Source organism: Pezoporus flaviventris, unplaced genomic scaffold (assembly GCF_033815535.1).
Source record: "Pezoporus flaviventris isolate CSIRO_AGI_PZ_B2104156 unplaced genomic scaffold, CSIRO_AGI_Pfla_v1 ptg000213l, whole genome shotgun sequence".
Classification (NCBI taxonomy): domain Eukaryota; kingdom Metazoa; phylum Chordata; class Aves; order Psittaciformes; family Psittacidae; genus Pezoporus; species Pezoporus flaviventris.
This window is the reverse complement of record NW_026892761.1, coordinates 5,255,582-5,273,226: the sequence shown is the minus strand read 5'-3', so window position 1 is coordinate 5,273,226 and position 17,645 is coordinate 5,255,582. Positions and strand designations below refer to the sequence as shown.

General features: G+C 51.3%; 1 protein-coding gene across 4 annotated transcripts; it reads left to right on the top strand.

Moving 5' to 3' along the window:
• Positions 1-264: 264 nt before the first annotated feature.
• Positions 265-17,638, top strand: PKIG (cAMP-dependent protein kinase inhibitor gamma). 4 transcript variants are annotated; one of them, XM_061442123.1, is made up of 4 exons: positions 265-283; positions 5,819-5,885; positions 15,456-15,613; positions 16,724-17,638. In XM_061442123.1, exons 3-4 carry the CDS (start codon positions 15,463-15,465, stop codon positions 16,801-16,803), a joined length of 231 nt encoding a protein of 76 aa, XP_061298107.1. In that variant the 5' UTR covers positions 265-283; positions 5,819-5,885; positions 15,456-15,462; the 3' UTR covers positions 16,804-17,638. The 4 variants fall into 4 exon arrangements, with proteins under 4 accessions (XP_061298107.1, XP_061298106.1, XP_061298102.1 ...); XM_061442122.1 differs by lacking the exon at positions 265-283 and adding an exon at positions 377-580; XM_061442118.1 differs by lacking the exons at positions 265-283; positions 5,819-5,885 and adding an exon at positions 11,647-11,907.
• Positions 17,639-17,645: the final 7 nt, after the last annotated feature.

Here is a 17,645-nt window from a genome sequence, read left to right as displayed (position 1 = left end):
TAAAATAGCCCAGGGCTGCATGGGGTGGGATGGTGGTGTCTTTGGCCAGGCCCTGATGGGAATGATGAACGGTGGGATGTAGTGGGGACACATATCCGAGTGATGCACCAAAGAAGGCTGTGGAAGCACGGGGCGGGAGGAAGCACCCTGCAGCAAAAGCCTCAGCACCCAGCATCGAAGGAAGGATGTTTGGGCACACGCAGCTGCCAGGAGATGGGGTTACAAGGCGAAGCTAAACAAAGATAGCTGCGAAGAGGAAACAGATCCCTCCTGCCGGTGTAAGGTAGGAGCCGAGCGGTAGCTGCTTGACATCATCAGAACGAGCATTGGATTACAGCAGGCAGGGACTGACTCGGGAGCGGTGAAATACACGCCCCTTGGCCCCAGAAGTGCAACTTCATTTAGCAGCTCCCAGTAGAAGGAAACTGCAAGTCTGAAACTGGCTGTGACTCCCCCGGCCAGCTTGGCTGCTCGCCTCGCTGGGCAGGGACACTGGGAGGGTGAGATCCAGCCTCCGGCTCTTCCTCAGCAGCGGGGCCACGTAACTTGGGATTCGAGAAGCAGCGGGAGCCGGGTGGCTGTAAGTAGGGCTGTGTGTGCTGCTGCGGGTGCGCGGGGCTGGCGATGGGCTGGGGCGGTTGGTGGCCAGCAGACCTGTTGGGCAGCACAGCAAGGGGCTGCTCCTCTGCCGCCCGAACGTGGGAGCTGGAGCCCCGTTACAATGGGGGAATTTGTTTAGTTAACTTTCACTGTGCCGGCTGGGAACAGCGAGATTTTTTGCTGCCCACAGACCATGGGCTGAAAAACTAAGCTGCATCCTGGTTCCTCTGTGGCTGGGAGAAGCGGTTTGTAGGCTGATGGCAGGGAGGTGGCTGCTGTTTCACTTGGAAAATCGTGCAGTTCAGGACTTGCTGCGAAGGGGTAGCAGGGAGAGCAGGCTTGGCAGTTGGAAAGCACAAAGGACCGCGTGGATCAGTGACACCCGTGGGGATTTCTGGCCTCATTTCTGACTTGCGTCCATTTATTCTGAGCAACTCCTGGAGGGAATCCCTTAGAGCACCGGGGTGGCTCTGTGCTTGCCGGGGAGTAGATGCCAGCCTGTGGGACAGGCGCCCAGCATGCTGTCGGCATGGGGCAGTGGTGTGAGTCCATCCGTATGGCTTCGGGAGCTGCAGGGCTCCCCGTCGAACTGCAGGCACAAGTGAGAGTGGCAGCAGGAGCAGGCTCGGAGACTCGCTGGCATCCAGCTTTCCAAGCAACTGTTTTAAAAGGCAAAGACTTGGGATAAAAAAAGAACTGCTGTGTGGTGGTATTCTCAGGAGGCTTTGCAAATTCTTCCACCTTGGAGCTGGTGCCTTTCTCTCCTTTAGCTAGATTCCCCTAAGCAGCTGGTAGCGAGCCGTAGTGGTGAGCTTTCACATGCATGTAATGCCTTGGCCCCAAAGGGGTGTTTGGGAAACGTTTCCTTTTGCCTGGATGGGGTAAATGGTTCTGTAGAACAGGAGCCAAGTGTAGCTGTGAACCCAGAAGCAATGCCCTGGGTGGCTGGGCTGGTGGCTCAGACAGGGGGGTGGCACACTGGGTCAAATGCAGCAGGGATGCTGCAGCAGCACAAGGGTGAGAGGAGACTCGTGGAGCAGGGATGGCTTGACCGGGTGGCAGAGACCCTCAGACCTGGGCTGCCTTTTGGCAGTGAGGCCAATGTGCTTGGCTTGGGAGCAGAACTTGGCTTCGGAGACTTTTGGCTGGAAAGGGCCACAGTGCCAATGCATAGCCACCCAACTGAGAAACTGTCAGGTTTCTGATCTCGTGGGGGATAGTATTTGCCAAAGAAGGATGCATGGAGAGATCTTCAATGGTTGCATTCATCTATGGCATAGATGCAGGTTAAATGGCCAGTCACACACATGGATGCACCAGTAGTGCTTAGCATACCTCAAGGACAGGACAGGGTGTTGAGTCCTGCAGACATTGTTCCACGTGGATGTACAAGTGCCCCATGCTATCATTTTTAGGGATGCTTTCCAGAGGGTGCAGACCGATTCCTCAGAGAATAGGAGACCATTAAATATAGCGCATAGGCTCCCAGTGTAGGCAGCTTGGTCATGAAGAGGTGAAAACCCAAGAGTGTTCATAGCCATGCATCTTCCAGCCACTGGCATTTCTGTACCCAAGGGCTGATTCTGAGGCACTGCACAGGCACAGAGCAATCTACAATGTGGAGTTTTGCTTTTTACCTTTATCCTCTTTTTCTTAAAGAAAAGTAAATCTACTTTTGAGCCCACTCAGAGGAATACCCACAGGCACACACAACCCTGCCGCTCAAAATAACTATGGAAAACATTTTCCAAGGTGCCAACAAGTCCTGATCTCCCACATTTCAGAGCCTGCAGCATACTGCTGTGCATTAAACCCTCCAGCCCGTCTGGGCAACCAAATACCAGCATTGTTCCTACTTTACGTGGGCCACACACAGAGCAGATGATTTTCCTGGGCTCATACAGGTCTGTGGCAGAATCAGAGAGGAATCTACAATTCCAAAAGGAGCAGCAGAAGCTTCAACAGAGCTTTCTGTTTGCTGTTTTATGCCACCACATTTGGGTCTCTCCCATTTCCAGTTGTTTCTCCATACTCTCAAGGTTTCCCTTAACATCACCAGAGCTGTATGCATGAACTGATGCAGAAAACGCCTTTTCCATTTCAGTACCTATTTTAGAGATAATGAAAGGGGGAAAACCCCCATACTTCTAGTTGTCTCTAGCCCACCAGTAGGAAAACCCAAGCCATAAAGGGAGCTGCTCCCAGAGCTTCCCAGCACCAGCCAGGGAGAAGGGAGCTCTCAGCTCTTGGATGGACTTTGTCACAACAGCAGTTGGAGAAGCCAAGACATCGCACCAGGACAGAGCTGGCACGCATAGCATGATCAGGAAAACCAGCAGTTGGCCTATGAACCACCTGTTCCCCTGTCAGAACCCTCATTCCCTTCAAGCCTGCGGTGATACCTACTTTACACACCCCTTTCTGGTTCACATGGCGAGGTCCCAAATGCTTCCTTCCCAGCACAGCCCCCGTGCTCTCTGCACAGCATCTCCACCCCAGCTTTCATGCAGGCACGTTGCCAGTCAAGCCGCTGCCTCAAGAGCTCCCCAGTGAGCACCACAATGGCAACTTCCGTTGATACTTGGGATGATGTAATGAGCCAAACATATCCCCACCGGAGCGTCATTGACTTCATTGGAATTACCGCTTCCTCTAAGTGCGATTCATCTGCAGTGCTCCTTGCCCCAGGATACTGAAACTAAGAGCTCAGAAGGCAGTTTGATGGATATCAAGTAGTTATCTTGGTAACAAAACAATCCTGGGTATGATTAAGAGGTTATTGCATTTTAAGGATTGTAAAACCTCCTGGTTCAGAGTAACTAGTGACTTATGAAAAACATTCCACTATAATTATAAGGTTTTTTGTACCTCTGAGGCCAAGGATGCTGGGGACAAGGCACCAAATGAGGCAGCCTTAGTCTGCTGTGGGAGAACAGGGCTCCTGTTCTGGTCAGTGATGGGTCCAGCCTCTTGTTTACCCAGGAGTCAAGAGATGAGAACAGCCTTATCCCTTCTGCCATCACCTTGCTTGAAAACAGAAAGGATTTCCTCTGGATCAAAAGCAGCACCAGAGCAGCTGTTGTGTAGAATAATGCTGAATTCTGCCAAGAAGTATTCTTGAGGGTTTTTTTGTGAACATATATTCATTTTGAAGTCATGCTAAATTAATTTTGAAGCCATGCTGAGAGCATTGAGTTTGCTTTGGGTGTTTGTCCCTTTTAGGTAACTCTGTGATACCATGGGGTAGGGATGCATAGCAATCCAATGAACATTTCCACAGGGATCTCAAAGTGATCCATGCTACCTTGATGGATTACAGGACTAGATAAAGAACACTTCACAAAATCTCCTTAACAAGTTGCTTTAGCCCATCCTTAGTCACACAGCATGGGTTAATCTACCACCCTTAAATCCCTGAATTCTATGTGGGCTATTGCCTGGCCTTTGCACAGTGGGGCCTTCAGAGCTCTGCCCATTGCCCCAGGACTGCACAAGCCAGAAGAGGTTGAACTTTTAAGGATAGAGCAAGGGGCACAGCTTCAGATTTGAAGATTCCAAATCCCCAAGCAAAGGCTGTGGAAGAAACATCTGGTCAGAGCCAGGACTGTAGGGCTGGAAAGCCAAAACCAGCTCCTGAAGAATTTCTGTCTCCAAAGATCAGCTCTTCTTTTGAAAGACAGAGAAAATGGGGGTTTCCTCCCACATCCCATCAGGAACAGGGCTGCTCAGTGATAACTTCTACTTTAGAGCATCATTGCTCCAATTTGCCTCAAGCCTCTCTTGGCAGAGGGCCACGTATTTGGAGATATTTTGCAACACATCTGAAGCGCTGGAGGTTTAACTGTTTGGGCTGCAGAACACAGGAGCCAGAGCAAGGAAGGAAGGGAAAGGAGGAAAATAAAGACTCATGGATTTCCAAAGTTGCCTTGCTTTCTTCCTTCCTGCTTTTGTTTGCTTGCTGGGTGCCCCAAGGGGGTGATGTATATGCCCAGTGTTGTGAGAATACCGTTTCTTTTCCGGTCCAGTGTTTTCCAGTAAGCACCTCACTGTAAATGGGGTAAACACTAACAAAAGTGTATTGTTAAATCCCTGTGCCTTTGTTCGGCTCCTATCAGGATCATTAGTATTTTCCACTTCTGTAAACCTGTCATCTGCAGCTCTGAAAGTGCTTTACAAATATTTGAGGCATCTAGCAAGGGGAGCAAGTATTAATAGCTCCATTTAACAGATGGGCAAACAGAAAGCAGCAAGTGCCCTGTCCTTGAAGCAGGGCCAGAGCCAGCAAGTAGTCAGCTCCATAACTTGGGAGTTTAAAAAGTGGGTTATAAAAACAAAGGCTGTAGATCTGTCGTGCATCAGAAAATGATGGGGAATAGTTCCAGTCAGAGCAGTGCTCAACCCAGATGGACCAGCCATGAATTGCTGGGTGAGCTACTGCTTACATGGTTAAATGGTTTATCTCTTGCTTTCTGTTCTGCTAATATTTGTCCCTGGGATGAAGTGAAAAGAGCACAGTCCATGATGTTCCAAAAAGCCTGAAAGCTGAAACAGCTGCTAAAATAAGCAAGTGTCTTGTTGGCTGGGCTCTGCAGGTCAGGAGATTGCAATGCACCCGCAGATGTTAAGGCCACAGAGGAAATGGCTTTGAGTGGGGCTTGGGGACAAGAGGAGAAGGCACAGCTGTGCACAAACAGCAGAGAAACCCAAGGACCCAGCAAGGCAACCAAAAGCACCAGATCAAACTTCCCCTTTTGCCTCAGAGCCTGATCTGGAAGTTTCACTTCTTTAAAGGGCAGTGGAGCTGCAAACCAACATTCATGTGTTCATATATGCCCTATGGTCCCTCCATGGTGCAGGTCAGGAGACACAAGTTGCTGCAGTTCTCCCCAGTGCACCTACAGGAGGTCAACAAAAGCGGAAGCAAAACCAAGGAGAACTCTGAAGCCAGTCCTGGCTGCGCTTCTCTTGCTTTCAGATGCAAGAGGCCACATCTTTAATAGCACAAACCCTCCTGAGAAGGGACCATACAACCACCACCATCTGTAGCCCTTCAGTCGGTGTCTCCATGCTCACCAAGACAGGCTCAGACTGAGCTCTGTCAAACCCCACATCCCTTTTGCTGTCCTAGTCACAGGCAGTGGGAAAAGCAGCTGAGCTTTATGCTTCCCAACAAAAGCACAGATAGTTCTCTTATGCTTATTTTCTGTTCCTTCTCCAGAAGTTGCTGCATCCTGCGTATGAAACTCATTTGAAGTCATGTCCAGAAGGAAAGTCAACTAAATCAGGTAGGAATTCACACTATGGGCTGATATAACATATTCAAAGGGAGATATTACATAAACAGGAACGGGGCCATTTTCCTTCTTGTTTCATAGGGTCACTTGACCTCCTTCTGTACTCTCAATTCCTAGATGCCAGAAAGCTGTTACAAGGTGGGGGGGAATAACAATTCTGCCATAATGACTTTCCTGCAGTCTATTCCACACTTACAGCAGCGTACTTGTCCCAAGCCCTGTTCCAACACTGACTACAGGCAGTCCCTGGTGCAAGCAGTGCTGCAGAGCCTCTCCCCTGCCAGTGATGGGGATGTGGTGTGCAAATCCTGCCTGCATGTTTCACATGGGAATGGCTTTTTCTCCTGTGAATGACCATGTAAGTGAGGTTTTCCTGTGCATGTAGAGTCAGCCCAGGCAGATCCAGGGAACCCCCAGAGCTTGACCTTCTGTGGCGCTTGTGTAAGTGGGAGATCCACCAGCTCATGGTCCTTTCCATTGTCTCACTGCCATGGCCCCTGCACTGAGAGCATCTCCTCAGCCCTCAGATCGTTTCACTGCTTTCTCTTATTCCTGCACCAAGTATTCCCTTATTTGGAGCTGTCTCAGTCATATTGTTTGCAGATGAGGCCATACAGGATCTCGGGACTCTTTGGTGCATGTAGACATTCCTCCTACAGGTCTCTCAGGGCAATTCATCCCTTGTATCCAGCACCTTTCCCATGCATGCTAGAAAGCCCATGTTCTTCTACACCTAGGCTGCATTTCAGTGGACCATAAAATAGCTGGCAGTTCACTTCCTTAGGACCCTTTTCTGACAGTATAACTTGCAATGATCACTGAGCATCCCCAGTGTAATCTTACTGTCATGTCTCGAGCACCTCTTCAATTCGTGTCTAAATGTCACATCCCTGGTAACATCTGTAGACAGATTTACCCTGCCTGCAGAAAGGATCAGAAGTTGCTGTCACCTGAACTAGATGTACAAAAATTCTCCATCCATCACAGAAATACTCAGAGAAGGGGGTGTGCAGGCCAGCACTGCTTTCTCTGCCCAGGTAGGGCTCCCAGCCAGGTAGCACAGCCAAAGAGACTCCAGATTTCAGTAGGTAACAACCAAAAGGGCTTAGCTCAGCCACCTCTCACTGCCAGCTGTTTTTAACTCCTACACTTTCCTTTTCTATCATACATAAAGCACTAATAGCACTATTCCCCCCATCCAATCCTTCTCACAGCTCCCAAAGACAGAGTTTACCCCTATTCCCCCCTTCCCAGCCCCTGGGGTGGGAGTCCTGCTGGTGGCTTTCTTCTGTGCAGTGGGATATGTGAACAGGGCAGGCAGCTACAGGGAGCGGAGCTGAGCCTGGTTTTGCTAATCAGCCTCATTCCACACTGATGCTCTTAAGAGTTGCCCTGGTTATTTATAGGCACTGCTGGGAGCTGCCAGGGCTCTCACACCTTCTCACTCAGCCCCTTACATCACACAGAGGCAGAGGGACCCTTTGGATGCTGGATGCAAGTTCCTATGAGATTGTGCAAGCCTGAATGAGGAAGAGCTAAGGCAGGTGGCTCTCAGCTTCACACACTCTGTGCTGAGCAGAGCCCCCTCAACTAGCAGCAGCCAAAACTGCATAGTTACAGCCTGCACAACACCTCCTCCAAGCTAAGCTCCCTCCGCAGCTATGTGAGCACTGCTTTCACACAGCAGCAGAGCTCCACACCTCCAATTACAAACAGAAGCTGGACAAAACTGCTCTTTTTCCTGCTAGACACAAAAATAAAGACCCAGCCTTTCTTACCTCTGTCCTAGTAGAAAGTTCTTTCTCCACCCAGAAAGAGTGACTCCATGAAGACCTGCTATCATTTCACCTCCCTTTTATACTGACAGGGGCAGCTCTGCTAGAAAATACCCCCAGCTGCATCTCCTCTGCAATTACTTGATTTCTTCTTGCCCAGGGAAGCCTGGAAGGTGCTAAGGATAAGCATCCCTGGCCAGGAGTTAAAGTAGGGTTTGAGTAGGTGATGTTCAGTGTGTTGGTGTGATCAGAAAAGCTATGGGACCACCAGGGAGTTTCAAGGCTTGAAATGAAATCCAGCAGGGCCTTTTCTTCCTGAATTATTCTGGGGAAGGCAGGGAACCCAATGTGAAGGGGATCCTCTTTGCAAAGGAATCCATCCCGTGGCCTGGCTGTGATGAGGTGTCTGCAGATCACAAGCAGGGACAATACATGAGTCTTCCTGGAACATGCCTGCAACAGCAGCTGTGGGGCTTTTGCAGCTGAAGGGTTTAAAGTGACTGCTCTGTGGTTTGTCTGCTTTGTAAGTTCAGGCATCAGCAGATCCTCCCTCCGCACAGTTGTTGGGTTTGTTCATGTAAAAAGAAACTGACAAATAAAAGCAGTTAAATAATAAGTTGGGACAAAATAAAACTAATGGAGAAGGGACTCATAGCCTCATACTCCTTAAAGCTTTGAAAGGGACTCTGCAGGGGACCAGAGGGTGCTGGCTCATAGTGACGGGTGCTTGTGGCCCTGCTGGGTGACCACAAGGGATCTGGCTGGCTGCTCTCTGCTGGACGCAGAACACCGTGTCCAGCCAGTGCGAGCCTGAGGGCGTGCTAAACAGGGAGCAGAAAGGTGCCAGTTTTCTGTGTCCTGAGCGTGCCTTATCCCACTGTGCCACCCCATGCCTTGGAGGGATGTGTGTCCTTCGGAAGGGGGGGTGTAATGGAGTGCCCTGATTTATTAGCACCTCAGAGCTGTGGGATGTGAAAAACAAGCTCGACCTGGGAGCAAAACAAAAATACAACTGCTGTCACGGCAACTGTCTGCAGATGCATGAAGAGACCAATTATATCCATTAATCAACTTACTGAGAAGCTGCAGAAGAGGCTTAAGCTGCAGCTGAGGCTCGGTGCTGAGGGGAGGGAGGAGCAGAGAGCTCCATCACACCCTGGTTGCCAAGGCAAACCATGATTCCTCCTGTGGCAGAGGATTATCGGAGCAGATGCTCAGCACCCATGCGCCACGGGGACTGGAAGAGGGGTCCTGCCTGCTCCAGGCATGGGGATGCATGCAGGCATGGCTGCATGGCACTGAGCTGCCATCCTGGTGGACAGACGAATGGATGGACAGACAGCTCCCTCCTACACATCCTGACGCTAACAGGATGCTGGTGGTGCTGAGCAATCCCCTCCACCTCCCCCATTCCTTCCCCTCTCCCCTGGGGACCGCAGCAGCACACACAAGGACTCGCCCTACCCCAGTGCCAAGGGTCAGCCGTGATTTTGAAATCCGGCTGGAGCATCTTACATCAGCCTGCAGCCAGGCGCTGCTGGGAGGATGTGGGGCAGCAGAAACACTGCAGTGAGGGTCCCTGGGGATGTGCTGAAGGCCAGCAGGGAGGGGAGGATGTTTGGGGTGCTTGGTAAAGCTAAATGCAAGGTTTGTGACATTGTAGAGGGATCAGTCTAAGCTTAATCTTGAACCTGAGGCTAAGCAATTAGCTACCAGTTGTACAGGCATTAAGTGATCTTTATACTGTAAAAGCAGGGATCTGTTTACGGATACAGAGCCTCAGTCCCACTGTTGTATCTGCTCTCCCCCTCTGAATTACAATTTTCCACTAAGTCTTAGAGAGCCCTGGAAGCTCTGAACCTCCCAGAGCACTGCTGTGGCTGGAGATGCTGTGATGTCTGCACTGGCTGAATTAACTATTTAGCAGAAGAGCCAGAGGGTGCAGAGTTGTTACAAGGAATCCCACAGCAAAAACCTTCCAAAAATGCCACATGCCTTACCCAGCCTTGACATCTCTTCACCACTGAAGTGTGGTGAGGCTTTTCCATGCTGTTCTCACTTGGAAAGAAGTTGCTCAGCATGCGAGATGGACACACATGTCCTGGTAGGAGATCAGGCTGCTGCTGTGGTCCTGCCTGTTTCCTCACCAAGCCGGGAAGCTGGGGCTCAGCAGTTTGTGGCACAGTAATTCCAGCCAACAAGACCCATTCCCACCACATTTTGGGGAGCACAGACCCAGCAGGGAAGCTCCATGCCTGGTGCAGACCCTGTCACCAACATTAACAATACTTGTTGTGTATGTAGCCACTACCAGACCGAGCTCCCAACAGAGCAATTCCAGCTTCTGATGCGGATCTAAGCTCTAGTGCATGGGGGTCACGAGCAATAGAGAGGCCTTTAAGGCATGAGCACAGGTCTAAAAATACGCTGTAACCCTGATAACACCATTTCAGAGCCCTCCTCCTTTGATGTGCGACCGCTCGTGCATGTTCCCAGACAAGACCCAGTGGAAAATCTGCTGAAATTCCAGCTGGAAGTTGTCAGAGAGTTGGTGGAAACCCCCCTGACCTCAAGTGCTGGCTTCAGCCCTGTGGGATTTTTTTCCCCTCCTCACTGGATGTGACTCTCCCAGCAGGAAACCTCGCGGCAGAGCCACAGGGAGCACAGAAATCCCGGTGCTCCCGGCTCTGTGCTCTACCAGGCCCCCCTCTGCAGTAAACCAGCTTACACTGTAAATATTTCAAAAGCCCAGCAGGGCTGCTGAGTGTGTTTTGCTGTTGTTATGGATCCGGCCCCAGCAGGAGAGGGCTAATAATAGTCACTGTACCCTGGAATGAAAGGGCAAGGGGCAGTGCACAATGCGGAGAGCTTGAAGGCAGACTGTAGGGCTTCATGCGTCGGTCCTTGCAGGCTGGCAGTGAACAGGAGAGAAGTGGGATGTGATGCATGAGCAAAAGAGGGGGTCAGAGCCCTGTTCAATGGCAGAACTTTGACATTTTACCCCAGAAACCCAGCAAGGTTTAGCTTGGATTCATGTCTTTATGACTGCAGAAGCTGGGGGGGCAAAGAACAGCATTAGAGCCTGTGGTGTGACACGAAAATGGGAAAGCATGTCCCTGACTAGGCGGTGGGAGAGAGGGGCCAAGAAGGACAATAACATCCTGGCCTGTATCAGCACCAGTGTGGCAGCAGGACTGGGGCAGTGATTGTTCCCCTGCACTGGGCACTGGTGGGGCTGCAGCTCGAATCCTGTGTTCGTTCTGGGCCCCTCATTACAAGAGAGACATTGAGGTGCTGGAGCGGGGCTGGATAAGGGCAGCGGAACTGGTGCAGGGCCTGGAGCACAAGTGTGATGGGGAAGGGCTGAGGGACCTGGGGGGTTCAGTCTGGAGAAGAGAAGGCTCGGGGGTGACCTTATTGCTCCCTACAACTGCCTGACGGGAGGATGGAGCCAGGAGGGGCTGGGCTCTGCTCCCAAGGAACAAGGGATGGGACAAGGGGAAACGGCCTCAAGCTGCCCCAGGGCAGGTTTAGATGGAGCTGAGGAACAATTCCTGCCCCAGAGGGTGCTCAGGCATTGGAACAGGCTGCCCAGGGCAGGGCTGCACTCACTGGCCACGGAGGGGTTCAAAAGCCGTGTAGACGAGCCCCTCAGTGCCGTGGGTAGTGGTGGCCTTGGCAGTGCTGGGGCAGAGGTTGGAGTGGATGAGCTTAAAGCTCTGCTCCATCCCTGCTGATCCTGTGGGTCGGTACTTACGGCATTCTATGACTCCATGACCTCCAGCAGACCCCGCAGCGGTTGGTCCCAACGGCCGCTGGCACCGGGCAGGCGCAGGGCTGCAGCCGGCAGCAGCACCCAGGACGTGTCTGTGGGGCTCCTGCCCCGCGACGAGGGTGCCCTCGGGATCTGCTGTGGTCACAGCAGGGGCCGAGGGGCAGGTCCCCTCCTTGGGCAGGTGTCCCAGCGGAGCAGCAGCCCCCAGAGGCAGGGAGGCCTCTAAAGGATGGCAGGGAGGTGACTCAGGCTTGGTTAAGCCGGGAGCCATTGCTGTGTTTAACCTTGGCACCCTCCTCACAGCAGCCCAGGTTGCTGTGCCACAAATGTCTGAGCAGGGGATTAACCTGCCCTATGCCCAAACGTGTGACAGATGCCACGTGCAGACGGACAAAGCTTCCTCTCACGTAGAGACCCCTTGCAGTGACTGCAAAGGCGAGTTAGGTAAAGAGGAAAGCAAGAGGTAAGAGAGGCAGAGCAGAAAGCAGCAAAGGAGGCAGTGGAGGGGGAGCTGGCTGGATTCAGCGCAGCCTGCAGATAGCCACCATCGATACAGAGTCCAAAAATAGCCCTTCCTAGCCAGAAAAAGCTTACAGTTTAACCTAGACAAGGGACAGATGTAGCATCGTGCAAAGGGTTTCCTTGAAACTGGAATCTGGGGCTGGGTGTGACTGTAACATCCATCCGATCCCCTGGCTGCTGGCTTGGGTCACAGGGCTTGTGTTTGCTCTGCAGGCGCTCAGCCCTGCGCTGAGTTTAACCTGCCCGTGGTGTTTCCAGGTCATTTGTATTGTTCCAGGCCACTCTTGTATCATTTGCAGTAACTTTGCTTGTGCCCGGGATGCGTGCTGTGGAGAAGCAGGCAAGGTGGGAAACGGGAATTAAATGCAGGCTTGTCAGTGGGACTGAGAGGGGCACAGGTTGTTTTGGGGGGGAGCACAGGAGCAGAGGCAGCTCTGGGGATGTCTGGTGGCTGTGGCAGCTTGTAAGGGGCTTCCTTGCTTGTGGCCAGCTGCCCTTGACAGGCAGCCCCGTGCTCCCGTGGCGGAGGGGCACAGCCTCCAACCAAGCAGCACAGAAAAGCTTCCTGAGGAATGTGCAGCAGGTCCAAGCCCCGTGCCAATGGCCTTTGTCACCATACCATGCATCCCCTGCCCCGTCCCCGCCGGCTGGCACGCCGCACCAAGGGCACAGGGACTGTTTCTGATGCCGTCAACAGCAAGGAGGAAAGGGAGGCAGGAAATGACCCTCTGGGGACAAGTTGAATCATCTCTTTCAAGTGCCCTGGAAACCTTTGTGCAATGTGTTTGTGTGCTTGCCGGCTTATTCTCACAATGCCTGGCAAGAGCGGGCGCATCATTCCCTCCTGCTGGCCCTAAGGAGCATGAAAATCAAAGGTGGGGAGCCACTGCGTGATGCACCCCCCTTTGCACCCCCTGCCACCACTAAATGACGGCCCATGGTGACGCACTTTCAGGTCCACGTGGGAAAGAGGGAAGGTGGTTCCTTTCTTGTCCCTGGCCGATGTTAAAGGATGTTTCCACTGACTAAAACCCCACTGAACTGTTCTTCACTTGCCTGGAAATGTGGAAATGCTCTGTGCAAAATGAGGTTTCTCTATCAAAAACTGAGGCCTCCGCTCCCATCACCTCCTCAGTCCAACAGCTTCCGGGAAACAGAGGCGGGAGCGTCTCTGCCAGCAGAAGGGGATCTGCCTTAAAGGCTTTGGAGAGCCGCCACCTTGAAAATCCTGAAGGGACTGCACACGTTTGTGAGCTTTGCTCATACATCCGCCCCTCTCCAGCTCTTTCCATGGGGAACCAAAGGCAGGAACCTTCCCAGCCATGGAAATAAATAAATCACACACGCCATCTCCTGGCCACCGAGTTTGGAACCCGAACCTGCCCGAGTAGGACCCGCTTCTGCACGCTTGGGTCCTATTTTTAATCACGATCCCAAACTTCTTCCATGTGATGGGGCATTTAGTCACTTGGCACAATGCTCCTGCAGCTGAGCACATCTGCTGTTGGCAGCTGCATTAAGGGACAGTGGGAAAATGCTGTATCCCGGGGGCTGGTCAGCTCCTGTGTTCCAGTTTGTGGTGTCTATCCTATGAAGTAGGTGGTCCAGCCTTCAGAACAGAGCACATCGGCTCTGGATTGACCTTACGGATTTGGAGATGGATCCAGGCTTTTGTGGACAGCTCTTAGGGAAGCCTTCCAAGTCCATATGACACCTCTCTAGCAGCTACAGAAGGTCTGGGCTCCAATGAGCCCAAGGAGGACTTGTCTGGGAACAATGGAAAAGGTGCTTTGCTCACTGAGATCAGCGAGCTTGCTGCGTCCCGAGCAGACACCTCATCCTGGGAAGGGCGCATCTGGAAAGGAAGGAGGGAAGATGAAGAACAACAGCTGGGATCTCTTCCTGGGGCAAAGGATGTGGGTTTTACCCATTTAACAGGGGCTAGATGGACGCCAAGCCCTGGGAGGAGATTTGCTGGATTTGGAGAAGCGAGTTCCCCTGCGAGGTCTGGGGGGACCAAGCCCCATGTCTCACCAGTGAGCTGCTGCCAAAAGAGGAGTTTCTCAGGCTATGGAAATATCACACTGGGTTTATGCAGGTTTGACGTTACTGCACCCTGCTCAGTCTCAGGAATGGGGGGAATTGAACCTCTTTTTTCCTGGCTATTGCATCTTCACCAGCATCTTCTTTCTACTGCCACAACATTGGAGATTATAGAGTGAGGAGTGGGATTCTTGCCCAGGCTCATGGTCTGCCAGCAGATTTCCCTGGTAGGAAGATCAGTATTAAGCAGGATTTGTACAGGAGGCTGAGCAAGTTTCTCAGTGGGTCATTAACCCCAAGACGCAAAAGCAAGTCAATGACAAGAAGTTGAGGTTTTTTCATTACACACAAGCATTTCTAACTGGGACCTCCTTCAAGTATTGACAACATCAGCAGGGCTAAAGGCATTTTTTACAGTGAGCAGATAAGACTAAGATTAATCTCTTACTTCCATGTAGAAAAACAAGCTGAGTAAACAGGAGCAGGAACCAAGAGCCTCAGGTCTCCGGTGCAGAGGCAGTGTGTGCTCAGTAGCTCTGTGCCTGGAGCCAGGCAGCCTGCGACACATTCCCAAGCTGTTGAGGTCCCTGGGCTCTGCGTGCTGGCAAGTTAAACCACCAGCTAAAGTGAAAACCCAACAACTTAAGGACTGAACTAAGAGCTGGCTCGCGTGTGACAAGTGGCCGCTCCGAGCCTTTCTTTGTGCTCTGTGCTTGGCACAGACACAAGGTTGGAGGGAAGGGACGCAAACATCTCACAGAAGGGCTGATTTTCACATGTTAAAGTGCTTATCTGAAAGCACTACAGCCCAGCACTTTCTCAGTGACATCCAACAACCAGTGGAGGCCAGTACTGATCCAAAGCCCTGTACTGAGAAAACACTCCCCTGCTCTCCAAGCTTTCCACTGAGTAGTCATCAGAGCCCTGACCATTTCCCATTACAAATTCAGGCTGGATCCTCACCCCATCCCCCGATGCAGTAAGCCAAATCTGGCCTCTGCTCAAAGGTCCCGTGGCATTTTGAGGAGAAAGGAGGGCTTTTTCTGTAATGGTTTTGCTGTAGGAAAAAGCTGCTAGCCAGTGACCTTGCAGCTCTTAAAGAAGGCCAGGAACTCAAAAGCAGAGGCAAATGCCTTGTCTGACTTGCTTTGCAATGGGAAGGTAGAACAAGGGCCAGTAAAGGCAGCTTGGACAGATCCTTGTTGCCTATCTGCCCTCACCTGACACGGTGTGTCACCCAGCACCATGGGTCACCCCACACACTGCCCCACGTGATGGGTTTGATATCTGAGATTTTGGTAGCTGCTGTTAGAGGAACCGGAGCAGAGTTACAGGGACTATTTTTTCATGCAGTAACTTAACTCCACAGAGTAACCTAACCTGGAGGGAGCCCTGAGTTGAGGCTTGCTGAGCATCCTTGACCTCACAGCTGTGTTTTCTCCTCAGCAATGCAATGGAGGTAGAGTCCAGCATGTACACTGACTTCATTTCCTGCGATCGGGCCGGTCGGAGGAACGCTGTCCACGACATCCACCAAGATGCAACCACCGTCAGCGTGCGCAAGCTGACCGAGGACCTTGGTGACCTCGCCGTTGAAGGAGCAGGTGAGTTGCTGCAGACACCAGTAAGCCCGGATCCCAGCACACAGGCTGGAAGGGCAAGGCATGAAATGGCAGAGCAGCTGAACAGTGCTGTCACTGAGAGCACCAAACAGATGCTCAAGAGGAACATCCCATTCCTCGCTGCATCAGTGCCTTCATGCTTGCTGGGAGACTCACTGGGCTGAGGGGTTCTTAGAGTAAATGGGATGGTCCCAGGGTTCCTGGCACATGGGCACTGCACACTCCAGCCAAGGCCCTTTGCTGGGTTGGTTTGTAGAGGCACTGATGCAAGAGCCTTCCCAGGGCAAATTACACAACAGGTATATAAAAAGGCTTTATAAAAATCAAGTGTGGGGCAAGTTGTGGTTTGCTTTCTCTTTGCTGGTTGGGTTTGGTTTGTTTTGAGTCAGCCTTCAAATAGTTCCACAGTATTTTAAATAACAAGAGAAATAATTTTAACCACCACCAGCCATCTCCAGATCTTCCCCTGTAGCCCAAACACAGCAGCGGTAGCAGCCTGCTCAGTCTATGCCAGCCAGCTGACCACAAGAAGCATGAGTCCTCTGCTCAGAGCACAAGCAAACCAGCCACTCTGATTCCACTAATAAGCAGCAAAACGTACAGCACCACTGCAAAGACCAGACTCAGGATTTGCTCTTGCTCTTTTACTCCTCCAGCCTACATCTATAACTGTAAAACCACCATAAAACACATTTTCCCAACTGTACCTCTTTCAACATGCCCATACTAGCATTTGTCCATCCACCCATCTGCAGTAAGCACAAATTGGAGCTCTTCTAACAGTGAGCAACTGAGGTAGCTGCCAGGCTGTCTGGCAGACTTTCCTGAAGCACTTGCAAGTTGCCCTCACAGGTTAGACAAGGAGAACATATCCCTGCCCCAAAGCTCCCTCCTAGCATCACCAGATGGGTTGAGAAGTGTTTGTACTCCAGCAACATGAAGGGAGAACCAATATTCTAAGCATCTGGCCACAGATGGGTAGTGATAGGTTTTCAGGTGGCAGTTAGAATAAGATCAGCTATAGCAATTACTGATCACTTGTGTCCTCAGCAGAGTGTAACAGTGCTTTCTTCCCAATGCTCCCTTCTGCAGAAAGCCAAAGTGATGCCACTTCTTCTGAGAACGACCCAGGAGCAAGACCAGAGGGGCAAGAAAACAGCCCTTCCCCATGACAGTGTACAGGGGGTGGGATGGGCAGGAGGAGGGCCATCTTAAACAAGTGTTTGCTATTGAATCTGCGGGCAAAAGCCGACCTGGAACAGCAAGTTGTCAAATGCCTCTGCTGCAACTGTTTTTGTTTAGAGAGCTACATGATGCTGTACAAGGACTGGCACCTCCAAAAGACTTCTGCTCCTATCCCTAATGACTTAGAGCAACACTGCCGTGGTTGTAGTGCTATGAGCCATTCTCAAGATGCCTTAGCTGCAATTTTCCCCTAGGGGAAAAAATGATTTCAGTAATAATAAACACATCAGACTTTCCTGTCCAAGGTACCTTCCTCCTTTGCAAATTTAGATTACTATTTATTCTGTTTCCATAGATTAGAAATGTAGACTATTGGTTTTTCTAAGCCTCATCTGTAACTTAGACCTGACCTGGCCAATGGACTGTCCATGTGGCCTCTCGTCAGGGTGGGCAGTGGGGAAGGGACTTGGCCAGTCCCTCTGCCTTCAAGTCAAGCACCATTCACCTGTGCTGCTGCCGCTTAGCATCAGGAAAGGACCAAAGCACAGCTCTGTGTGGATGAGCTCCACCTACAGACGCAGCAGCACCAGCCACAGGCATCTTTTCCTTTGGGTTTTAGCATTTGAGATATTGTTAAGGGGAGGGGAGAAACATTTTGCTGGTTTGACTGTTGAAATTCAGGCTTAACTTTGCAAACTGTTAGCTGAGATGATCTCTGGTAGGATCTCACACCATTTTCTCTTTTAGGAGACATGTTTTGTGTTAAAGATGGTTTGATAAAACTATATAAGTCGTTGGAATAAATAACACAGCCTTCAAGTACTGAAGG

Excerpts from the sequence above, each read along its gene's own strand:
- PKIG (XM_061442118.1), top strand. The coding sequence starts at position 11,771 with ATGTCTGAGCAGGGGATTAACCTGCCCTATGCCCAAACGTGTGACAGA. Across the intron at positions 11,908-15,455 it reads GGTAAAGAGGAAAGCAAGAG|CAATGCAATGGAGGTAGAGT; the intron begins GTAAGAGAGGCA and ends TTTTCTCCTCAG. Across the intron at positions 15,614-16,723 it reads CCTCGCCGTTGAAGGAGCAG|AAAGCCAAAGTGATGCCACT; the intron begins GTGAGTTGCTGC and ends TCCCTTCTGCAG.